This window comes from Macrotis lagotis, chromosome 1, assembly GCF_037893015.1.
Source record: "Macrotis lagotis isolate mMagLag1 chromosome 1, bilby.v1.9.chrom.fasta, whole genome shotgun sequence".
Lineage (NCBI taxonomy): Eukaryota > Metazoa > Chordata > Mammalia > Peramelemorphia > Peramelidae > Macrotis > Macrotis lagotis.
In genome coordinates this window covers 726,470,798-726,483,042 of record NC_133658.1, presented here as the reverse complement: position 1 = coordinate 726,483,042, position 12,245 = coordinate 726,470,798, and the positions used below count along the sequence as shown (strand labels likewise).

The 12,245-nt window shown below is 35.0% G+C and overlaps 1 protein-coding gene across 10 annotated transcripts in view; it reads left to right on the top strand.

Annotated features, from left to right (window-relative positions):
* FRY (FRY microtubule binding protein) overlaps positions 1–12,245 on the top strand; it is a 568,375-nt gene that overhangs the window by 431,760 nt on the left and 124,370 nt on the right. For all 10 annotated transcript variants that reach the window (XM_074216094.1, XM_074216087.1, XM_074216086.1 and 7 more), the window contains 8 exons: positions 517–776; positions 1,026–1,215; positions 2,896–3,020; positions 4,687–4,744; positions 5,535–5,626; positions 5,837–6,009; positions 9,065–9,225; positions 10,488–10,598. In XM_074216094.1, the coding sequence (XP_074072195.1) occupies positions 517–776; positions 1,026–1,215; positions 2,896–3,020; positions 4,687–4,744; positions 5,535–5,626; positions 5,837–6,009; positions 9,065–9,225; positions 10,488–10,598 (1,170 nt within the window). The remainder of the gene's footprint in view (positions 1–516; positions 777–1,025; positions 1,216–2,895; positions 3,021–4,686; positions 4,745–5,534; positions 5,627–5,836; positions 6,010–9,064; positions 9,226–10,487; positions 10,599–12,245) is intronic.

The window sequence follows — 12,245 nt, the reverse complement described above, 5'->3', positions numbered from 1 at the left end:
TTTCTTACTCTTCATTATGGTGTAGAAGATATTTAGTAATCAAGATCATATAAAAATAAAATATATCTATAAAAATTAAGAAAAAATCTAACTTTGAAACAGGAACAAAGATGATACTTTACCTCATCCAGCAGATAGCTTTCCTGGAGGCCTAATATGCAGGAGCACATGTGTAGGGCACAATTATATAAGAAACAATCTTTGCCCTAAGAAATGTGTATTCTAGTAAAGCTAAGGCACATACATACACATGTAGTACAAGCAATTTTATGAGTAGTGTTATAAGAACCAAGTGCTCTTGAAATGTAAAGACAATAATTCCTTTTGACTGGTTAAGGTGATCTAGAAAGATGTCATGGAAGAGAGAAACTTCAAACTGGGGCTCCAGGGAAGGATAGGATTCGAAAGTCTAAAAATAGCCTGAAAAGCATTGAAATCACAGAGTCTTTGGTATTAGGATTTGGAAAAACAAATTCACTTGTTTTCAGGTACAATATCTGTTTTTTCTACCAACAGGCAACATTACCACTGACCCACAATGTGGATTTGCAATGGTTGGTAGAATGGAATGCAGTCCTGGTAAATAGCCATTATGATGTCAAGAGCCCATCCCACGTCTGGATCTTTGCCCAGTCGGTCAAGGACCCCTGGGTTCTTTGCCTCTTCAGTTTCCTTAGGCAGGAGAATTTACCCAAGCACTGCCCTACAGCTCTCAGCTATGCCTGGCCTTATGCTTTTACCAGGCTTCAGTTGGTGATGCCCTTGGTGGATCCAAAGTGAGTATTATACCTTGCACTTTTCCATGATAGTATTCCCCAACTCTTCATCATTTCCAGTGAAAAAAATAAGAGCTATCATAGGGCACTCTTGTTTGTACAATAAAATCAAAACTTTTATCTTCCATTTTTCAGTTGTAAATGCCTTTTTTCCTAATTAACCAATATGAGCATTTGAAATATCTCTTCATTTAATTCCTGATATTCCTGATAATGGACTTCATCTCATTTTCCTCTAAATATCTGCAGTAGTCCCATTAATGCAAAGAAAACTAGTACTGCCGGTAGTGGAGACAACTATGTTACCTTGTGGAGAAATTACCTGATTCTTTGTTTTGGGGTTGCCAAACCCAGCATCATGAGCCCTGGACACTTGCGAGCATCTACACCTGAAATTATGGCTACAACTCCAGATGGCACCATGAGCTACGATAACAAGGTGACATGGCATGCTCCTGAGGAATGATTTCATTGGTTTTTTAGAGTGTTTGTCTAGAGTTCACAGGGCATTTATTAAGCACCTACGGTATATTCATGTCTCATCCTACATATTTCCAAATTACATTGGCATGAACTCTGATCTCAAGAATCTGCAGGAATAGGGGGCAGCTAGGTGGCGTAGTGAATAAAGCACTGGCCCTGGAGTCAGGAGTACCTGGGTTCAAATCGGGTCTCAGACACTTAATAATTACCTAGCTGTGTGGCCTTAGGCAAGCCACTTAACCCCATTTGTCTTGCAAAAAAAAAAAAGAATCTGTAGGAATAAATCTGATGTTTTCCTCCTACGATAGCCAGAAATGTAGATGAAAAAGTGTTAAGAGCGTTTTCTTAAAAGACAACTGAGACTATCATTATTGCATTTATAAGAAAGGAGGAATAAGGCTGGACTAATAATTTTATTGATATAGGATGAAAGAACTTCCTCTGCCAACATAGACCAACCAATTTATAATGTTAGAAACTAGCAGTGGATGTTAGCATTATCTATGTTGTGTTATATTTTTCTTGAGTTTTTTTCTTACATGTTTCCTAATTCAGATTCCTACTCATGAGTTTTTCAATTTGACCTCCAGGCCCAAGGCAATGAGAGGTTACAGGGGGTCACATAAATCAACAGCTGTTGGGGCAGAGTTTGATCCCAAATTATCTTCTTTTGGCAGCATCTTTATTTTCTTATTTATTTTTCCAATTATATGTAAGGATAATTTTTGACATTCATTTTTGTAAAGTTTTCTCCTTCCCATTCTTCCCGTTCCCTACCCTAGGGAACTTGCCCGCTGCAATTAATCTGATATAGATTATGCATGTACAATCATATTACACATATTTACAGATTAGTCATGCTGTATAAAAAAGAATCAGAAAAAAAAGGAAAAGCCATGTGGAAGATAAAACAAAAAAAATTTTTTTAAGTGAAAATAGTGGGCAGCTAAGGTGACGCAATGGATAGAGCACAAGCCTGGAGTCAGGAGTACCTGAGTTCAAATCCAGCCTCAGACACTAAAAAATTGTCTAGCTATATGACCTTGGGCAAGTCACTTAATCCCATTGCCTTAAATTTTTAAAAAAGGCAAAAAAAAGTGAAAATAGTATTCTTTGAACTGCATTCAGATTCCATTTCTCTGGATGTGGATGGCATTTTCCATCACAGGACTTTTAGAATTGCCTTTGATCTCTGTATTGCTGAGAAGAACTAAGTCTATCATAGTTAATTATGGCAAAGTTGCTGTTGAAATACATAATGTTTTCCTGTGAACCCAAATTATTCCTGGCTTTGGGGAAATTATACTGTGACTGGCACTCATTGATTACATGTATTACAACCTTAAATTTCCATCCTGTGGATATCATATCCCCTTTCCACTCATTCTACCATACTATGATAGTCTTTATGTAATTTGAAAGGAAACCTACCATCAGTGAGAACCCATGAGATCACAGATTTTCCCAAACTGAGCGAGTCACCATACTGTATTTAATTTATTTGTATTCCTTCATTGATGGCAATGCCTTGGAATATGATTCAATGTTTTGAAATCTAAATAAGTGTTTATTTGTTCAATTGAAGACACTTTGAGTTAACACATTACCTTTTTCAATTTTAATAAATATTTTTTAGGTTATAGGAACCCCATCTGTGGGAGTTCTGTTGAAACAGTTGGTGCCTTTGATGAGACTTGAAAGCATTGAAATCACAGAGTCTTTGGTATTAGGATTTGGAAGAACAAATTCACTTGTTTTCAGGTATAGTATTCAAATTGATATAGTTTACATTCCAAAATTTTGCTGTTTATTAAGTCATCTCATTTGTTATTTATGGTTGTATAGGCCTTGAGGTCCTACCTCTTGATTTTATTCAGTTTTATCATTGAGCAAGTCTTCCTTATTTGCCATTGTACTACCCCATGCACATTTAATTTTTAGTCATTACATGTTCATTGTTACAATTATCTTATAATTATGTCTTTTGAAAAATGAGACTTTTTTCCCCTTGAGATTCTGACATGGACCTTTAGGCAAATAGCCAGACTGTCTCCTGCAGAAGCAATATACTTGTAAAGAGATGCTTCATAAAAATAAAAAGTGCACATCAACTCAAAGAATCACAGAATTTCAGAGTTAGAGAAGGCCTCCATAGCCATCTGAAACACAAGTATAAAAAAAATTCCCTCCTCTAAATAATAACAAAAATAATAACTGACATTTATATAGTACTTTTAACATTTACAAGAATGCTTCACATGTTTTATTCTTTGATCTTGACAAAAATCTTATATGTCAGGTTATAATAATATTCCCATTTTGTAGAAGAAGAAGCTAAGATTGGGAGAAAGGTTAAGTGACTTGTCCAAAGCATGTGGCTAGTAAGAGTATGAAGTCAGGCCTGGAAGGCTATAAATCCAGTGCTTCATTTTATATGCAGGCATTCATTAAGCACCTACAGTATGCCAGGCTCAATACTAAGCTCTTTACAAATATCAGCTCATTTGATCCTCACAACCCTGGGAGGTAGGTGTTATTGTTATCCCTATTTTACATTTGAAAAAATTGAGGAATACAGAAGTTAAATAATTAACCCAGAGTCTTACAGCTAGTTAGTGTCTGAAGACACATCAGAACTCAAGGCTTCCTGACTCTAGATCTGGTGCTCCACCTACTGCACCACCTAGCTGTTCCCTGCCAGAGAGGTCTCAGATGGCTTCAGAGTAGGGGAAAACAAATAAAATACTTTCCAAGTTCTTCACAGAAGTAGAAGAGAGAAGGCTCTTAGAAGTATAAGAGAAATAGTAGGTATTTCAAAATATAATTAGATAGCGAAGCAACAATAACAAATCGAGTGCCTTACTTGAGTCTCACCCTCAGGGAAGTTATTGTCTAATTAAGAAAAGGAGAAGCAAAGATTTTTTTTTAAGAAAAAATCTTTAGGACAATGCAGTTACCTGAGAATATCGAATAATGTATAGGGTTCTAGTAGTTAGAATCATAATAATTATTTTAATACATTTATTATAGTCTTTAATATCTATGAGACAGAATGGTTTATATAGAGGGAGCTGACCTGAAAGCCAGGTGGATCTGGGTTAGTTGTTTCCCCAATATATGCTAGCATGAGACCCTAAGTAAATCTCTAAGTTTTCCAACTGTTATTCTTAGCTCTCTGGACAATTTTCTAAGACTTGCAGTTGTAGAAAAGGTATTAAACTGCATTGGTAGAGGGCATCTCTTTCCTAGAAGTTCCTTATGCCATTGAAATTATAATTTCAATCCCTTTCCTTTAATGTATACATAAGTGTTTTGCCACAGCAACCCCTTAAGGAAAATAGATCAGTTGTCATCCCCCCATTTTACAGCATGATCACCCCATTTTTCATAGAGATGAATGTTGGTTTTTTGTTTTTTTTTCCCTCAGAGAATTGGTGGAAGAACTCCATCCATTAATGAAAGAAGCATTAGAGCGAAGACCAGAAGTAAGTTTAATTGATTAGCATCTTGGCTTGCTTTAGACTATTTTGTAAAGTGAAATATAGTGAAATCAACCTTCAAAAGTAGAAGCACACTGACATGACATTGGCGATGAATCTATTATTCTTTTTCTAGAAGTTGAGTAGTTTCAGCATTCACTGAGCATCTATTGTAGCATAATGCCTATTCTCAAAGGTCATAGGCACTAAAATTAGAAAAGCCATATACTTTAATAGTCATATGAATAATAAATTGCTACATTATTAATTGAATTGAGACTTTTAAGTTTGGGGTTTACCTTAGAAGTTTGCTGTGTATTTCTGTTTTTTCAGAAGAAAGGAACAGAGTGGGAAATATTCCATTATAAGATTCAGAAGAGGTGGCAATCTGCACTGGTAGAGAACATTCCTCACCTGAAAGTTCTTCCCTATTCTTATTAAATTTCAGGTCTAATTAAAGAAAAAAATATATAGTAGACACCTCCAAAAAATTAGTTCCCATCTGGCAAGTGACACCAATTAAGTCTTAAAATTTCTATTTTATAAATATTTATTGGGAAAGTATTACATAACCCCCATTAACTCCCCCTTTCCAACAGCCTTATCAGAGTAAACATTTTCTGTAAAGATTAGGTAGGCAGAAAAATAAATGTACATCACATATTAGATTTAGGAAAATGAGCATGATTGGATTAAGACTATTACTGCCCTTCTTAAATACATTTGATTTCCTGAGGCAATATTTTGAAGATGAATTTGAATGTACCTATAAGCATTATGACCTCTTCTTAAACAGAACAAGAAACGCCGAGAGAGGCGGGATCTCCTAAGGCTCCAGTTGCTGAGAATCTTTGAGCTTCTTGCAGATGCAGGTGTGATAAGTGACAGGTAAGGTCGTGATAGCCCTGAGCAGACATCTTTTCCATTTTGTGATATCATTTTTCATTGTTCCTCTGCATATTTCTAAAACTGGGAAAGGGAGTGTGTATATCCTGGGAAGGTCAACAAGCTTGGTTGGTTTTTGATGGTTGACTTTTCATTATAGAATTTACTGTTGTGATAGGGATATCTAAAAGCTTCCATTCTCTTTCATTCTAGCACCAATGGAGCCTTGGAGAGGGACACACTAGCACTCGGAGCTTTGTTCTTAGAATATGTAGACTTGACACGGATGCTGCTTGAGGCTGAAAATGACAAAGAGGTAGAAATCCTCAAAGACATCCGAGCCCATTTCAGTGCAATGATTGCCAACTTAATTCAGTGTGTTCCAGGTAAGACACAGCAAGGTATGTCGCATCATATGCTTGAAACATCATTTTTGATCCCCTTTTGCCTCTATAGCTCAGGGAGAGATAGAAGCATTTTCATTTTTGGACAGTTTGGAAGTACCAAGGAGAACAGATTGCAGTAATTGAAGATGAAGTTGCAGAGAGGACAATAGTGAATTAATTTGACTTTGTGTATTTCTTATTATTTCTATCCTTTTTTCTGGTTCCCATTTGAAATAAAGAACCTGTGTGATTTCAATAAGAAAGAGATCTTTCAAACAAAGCCTTTGGAGAGGCTGTGTTTTATTTTTATTTTTATCTTGGTCTCATTGTGTTAATGTCTTCATGTCATTTCAGCATAATTCTTACAGTCAGGTTCTAGCCAACAAACATGGTTGACAAAGAAGCCATAGTTTCTGTTTTGTATTTATTGAGTTCCACATTAGGTTTATTGTTACACGGTTAAGTAGAATTCTCTGTCAGATCAAATGACTTTAAAAGAGATCCAAACAGAACAAGAAGAGTCAGGTTTAAAAAGGTCAGTCAGTTTAATAAAAAATAAAAACAAGTCATATCAATTTAAAAAAATCAGTAAAACTGGTGGAAGGTGTTTTTTTGGAGGGGGTTGAATGGGATAGGGTTGTCATAATATATTTAGGACCAAAATTTTACTTTGGGACATAACTTTAATATGGCATTATTTAAGTTAGAAGGTTTGAGTTGGAGTCCTGGTTCTGTCACTTCCTAGTTCTGTGACCTTGAACAAGTCACTAAAACTAGTAAATATCTGGTTGAATGACCTGAACCAAGGAACATTTAGCATTTATTAATGAGTTAATTATTATTCTTAAGTATTTAAAGAACTTATTTGAAGTTAAGAGTAGCAAAGTTCTGCCCTTGACCTTGGATTCATTAACATTTTTATCATTGGTTTGGATGGAAGGCATAGATAATTTGCCAAATATGCATTTGACACAAAGCCTAGTGTGATGGTTACCACAGTGGATGACAGAGTCAAGATCAAAAGTAACAGAACAAACTATAACAATGGGCTAAATTTAATGGATTTGGGGGGGGGGGGGTGATAAATGTAAAGTTTACAATTGGCTTCTAAAAGACCACCTCAAAAATACCATTTGAGAAAGGTGTGGCAATACAACAACTTCTAATAAAGGACCTACTATTTATAGGGGACTGAAAATTTAATGAGTTAACTAGCATAGCATGGAAGCCAACAAAGATAATTCTGTATTGTTTCAATTTTAGTGTATGTGCTGCCAAAGCAAGCACCAACAAAGATAATTCTATCTTAGGTTGCATTTAGAGTAGTTTAATGTGCAAAATGAGAGAAGAAATTCTGCTGTAATCAACCCTAATCAGACCACATCTGGAATCTCATATAGGAAGGAAGGAAAGAAAAAAATGGAAAGAAGGAAAAAAAGAAAGAAACAGGAAAAAGGAAAGAAGGAAAGTAGGGGTAGATTTATCAAATGCCTATTATGAAGTGCCTATTATGAAGTACCTATGTGTCAGGCACTTTTAAAAATAATCTCATTTGACCCTCACAACAAATTCTAGAAAGGGTTGAGAAAACTGAGGCAAGCAGAAGTTAAGTGACTTGTCCTGGGTCACATAGTATGTATGTGAGGTTGGATTTGAACTCGGCACTTCTTGGCTTCAGACCCAGTACTTTATCCAATGTATCATCTTCCTACCTTTGGAGTCTGAAAAGCTAAAGCCTGATCAGATGACCAAGATGGTGAGGTTATGCTATTAGAATGGAACTAGTGATGGTCAGCCCAGAGGAGAGGCAACTAAAGGGATTTGATATGTAGCCATCACATAATATTTGTGAGTGTGTCATGTAGAAGAAAGATATATTTGGTCTGCCTGGATCCAGAACAAGAAACAATGGATAAAAGCTAAAGAGAAACAGATTTCAGTTTGATGTAAGAAAAAGCTTCTTAACAATAAAAGTTATCCAAAAGCAACATGAATGCTTTCAAGTAGGTTTCCACTCCAAGAGGTTTCAAGTTAAGACCAGAAGCAACAAGGATAAACAGGGTTCAAGAAAGGATTCTTTTTTTTAATCTATATATGTTTATTTGTTTGTTTGTTTTTAAGAAGATATTCTTAGATGGGTTTTGTACCAGCTATCCCCTGAGATTCTCTGATCCACTGGAGTTAAATTTCCTCATTTATAAAATAGAAATGATAATACACTACCTACTTCACAGGATTATTATGGGGTTCAAAGAGTTTATGTGTATATATATATATATATATATATATATATATATATCTACTTTGTTAATGTTAGTTTCTATTATTCTTAAATTGGAATGTTATTAATGACAGTATGTAGTTAGAATATTATTGGTAGTACTATTCTATATAAAAATAAATACCTGCCTATAATTGTTATTATAGATAATCAAACCAGGTCCCCCCCCCCCCTTAGCCTTCTTTCTCTTTGGTGGCCATAAATATAGACTCGAACTTTATTTCCAGTAATTACAACCTATTTATTTAAAATGTGCAGTGCATAAAATTTCATTTGGCATTTCTTTAGTCCTTGCATAATAAAGAGATCATTGCACATAAAAGTAAGAAGAGATGTTTAGAAATAAATGAATGGAAAAAGAATTTATTAAGCACTTACTATGTTCCAAACTAGAAATAAAAAAAAAACAATAAAGTCTATTTTTTTAAAGCCAATCACATGCTAATTGGGGAAAATAACATACAAAAGAAAATTCAGTCATGAAGCAGATGGAAAGACACCAAAGTCCTAAAGGCACTACAGTGGAGCAGGTAGCAAGCAGGGTCCAAGGATCAGGTTTTTTTTGGGGGGTTTGTCGTTTTTTTTGTCTCTACTTTTTTGATGTCTAGATCATTAAGGGAAATTATGTGCAAATGGAAGAAAAAAGAACATCTACATTTTAACCCTTTGTTTTGTATAAGCTAAAGAAAATTTTAATCTACTATTTTCTTTACTTTTTTAAAACTTAAAATATGTATATTGTGAGGGCTCAGACTACACTGTTTCATTCCCCAGTTCATCACAGAAGATTTCTCTTCCCCCAGCAAAGTCTGAGACACCATCTCTTCATCCTGTTTAGCCAGTGGGCAGGACCCTTCAGTATTATGTTCACACCTCTGGATCGTTACAGTGATAGAAATCATCAGATAACACGATACCAGTATTGTGCATTAAAGGTAGGTAGTTATCTTTTCCTTACCATGAAATCATGCAATCTCATTTTTTAAAAGTTAAGGAATCTTGCTAGGAAAGTACACATAAGTTGTGAATTTATATTAAAAAAATTCAGGATTATATCAGTATGAGGATGCCTTCAACCATGCAAATCCAATCACTTCTTAGTTGATTCCTTCTTAGTTGTCTCTTTCTTTAGCTGTTATGGTCAAAAAATTTCATGACTCAATAACCAACTCTCTGGAAATAAGATTCTCTGAACTCATCTGAGCTGATCCTCAGGATGTCTACCAAGTCTGTGCTTAAAGTCTTTCCAGTGTGGCAGTATAATCTAGAAGTTATACACCAGTCAGGGTCACCCCTAGACCATGAGAAAACATCAGAAACAGGTGTACATAATACAAGTATACAAGCGTTTGTGTCTATGTGTATTGTATGTATGGGTATGCATGCCTGTATAAATATGTATATGCATGAATGTATGTATACGTATATGTGTGTAACAGACAAAAACACAGTTAGGTCTTGCCTCAAATAAGTCCAACTTTAACACTTCACCAGTTTTTCTAAATAAATGTCTATTATTTTTCTTTTCTACAGTTAGACTTTTGAGTTTATTGGTTACATGTTCATTATCTGAACAAAATTTCAAAACTCATGTTCTACTCATGAAGAAATGATAAAGTGTCATAATGAATTTTAATCACTGACTTCAGAGTCAGGAAGACCCAGGTTCAACCCTCCCTCTGACACATATTGCCTGTGTTATCCTGAGCCTGCCATTGGCCCTCATTCAGACTTTAAGTCAAAGAGCAAGTAGTATTGATTTGCATTAGAGAAGGGAGTTTCTTCCCCTTAGAGTTCCATATGCTTCCCCAAAAAGTTCCTATGATGATCAGAATCCATTGACTGGAAACTGTTCAGCCAAAATCCATTTTCTTTTAAGAGCCAGAAATAACCATCTCATTTGGAATGTCTTCCTTCCTAAGTCTAGCTAAAACCACAAAAATACATATGTTTTAAGGGAATGGTTCGCTTATTAAGGGCCAAAATTTAGAGACTGACATTTGGTAGTAATATTACCCAGGGAATGTTTTAAGATATAGCAAATAGTTATACTGCTTCAGATGATTCTCATAAATTATAAATCTAAGCTCTCTTTCAAGATTGTTTAGTAGATTCAATCAAATTTCAATAGGAATGTCCAAGATTCTTATTAAGCCCTGATCTTACCTCTATCTCTCTGGTTTTTTTTTATTACTAGGCTATGTCAGCAGTACTGTGCTGTGGCCCTGTTTTTGATAATGTGGGCCTTTCTCCAGATGGCTATCTGTACAAATGGCTTGACAACATTCTGGCTTGTCAAGATTTACGAGTAAGTAGCTGCCTCATTTTAAAATCTGCTTTGTATTTTTTTTCTATCTAGTTCTTGAGAATTATAAACAGTTTTCTTCATCACTTCCAAAACAAACCCATCACCCTCTTTCAGGGATTTAAATAGCTTCTATTATATACAACATCAAGCCATTTTAGGAGATTGAAGTTTCACTTGGTGAAAATTTACTGTTTATCTATTAATATGACAAGAGTGTTGCAAGAATATGATGTTTTTATCTGCTACTAAGTACCAAACCTAGTGTATCAGCCCAGTGGCAAACTGATTAGTTAGTTTGATCTTTCCCCTTATAAGAGCTCCTTCTTACATAGTTCTCTCATCTGCTTTTTAGTTCCTAGAGATAAGCAAAGTTACTTCATTTCTTTCTTCCAAATATCCTTTTGCTAATGAAGAGAAAATGACAAATATATAAACTTTAGGTCGAGGCACAAATTTTTTAAAATTTAAACTTCTTAGTTGAAGAGGAAAAAATGGTTACAGATTATAGCTTTGAGGTCTGTTCTGAACAAACATTAATATATCAACTTTATGATGTTTGAAAGTATTTATGCAAGCATCATTTAATCTTTTCATTGTTTTTAGATTAACTTGGAACATTTAATAATAATTAAAGCTTCCAATTAAAAGGAAGAACCCTGAATATTATAATTTTTGTTTTCAAATATTGACAAATGGGGGCAACTGGGTCACACAGCAGATAGAGCACTGGCCCTGGAGTTAGGAGGACCTGAGTTCAAATTCAGCCTCAGACACTTAAATAATTACCTAGCTGTGTGATTTTAGGCAAGTCACTTAACCGCATTGCTTTTCCAAAAAAAAAAAAAAAGACTCACAAATAGTGACAAATGATCCATTTATAGATCAAACTCAAAACAATATTCCCTCCAATGTTTAAGCTCTAAGATAGTCATGCTGCATGAACTGATCATATATGAGCAGAGTACTTACAATAAATTTAATCTACCTGAGTACATAAAATATGCCTAATAGTCAATGTAATTTAGCAAGCCAAAGTTTAACAGCTTTTCTTTTTTCTTTGTTACTATCTATAATCCCTCCAACCACATATACTTAATTGCCCAAGTGCACACAAACATTGCATTAACAAAGACACTGTTCATCATAAAGTTGCTTAATCAACTTTCCAGAGCAACCCAAATTTCCTGGGTTCTCTTCCCAAAGAAATGAAAAAAGAAAAAAAAGGGAGGCCCAGACTAAAGGATAATGAAGATTCAGGGTAATGATATAGGAGAAAAAAAGAGAGGAGAGTGAAAATGAACTCTAGGAGTCTTAGTATAGAGAGAAGGGAGGAGACCTTACATTCAAGCAAAATAGAATACAGATTTTTAGGACTTGTAGAAGGGATGATCTACTACCCCACCCCACTCCATACATGCCCCCCCCAAGCCAACTGACTTTCAAATGCATTAATACTAAAGTGTAAAAGACCAAGATTAAATAGACATCAGGGCAGTGGTTGGCAGAAGTGGAGAACAGAGGGCAAAAATTAACTTAATTTTTTTACTATTTTTTGTCAGCTTGACACCATGACATTTCCTATTATGGCCACTACCACCATTTTCTCACTGACATATCATTTCTAAGGTCCTTTTGTTGTGGGATTAT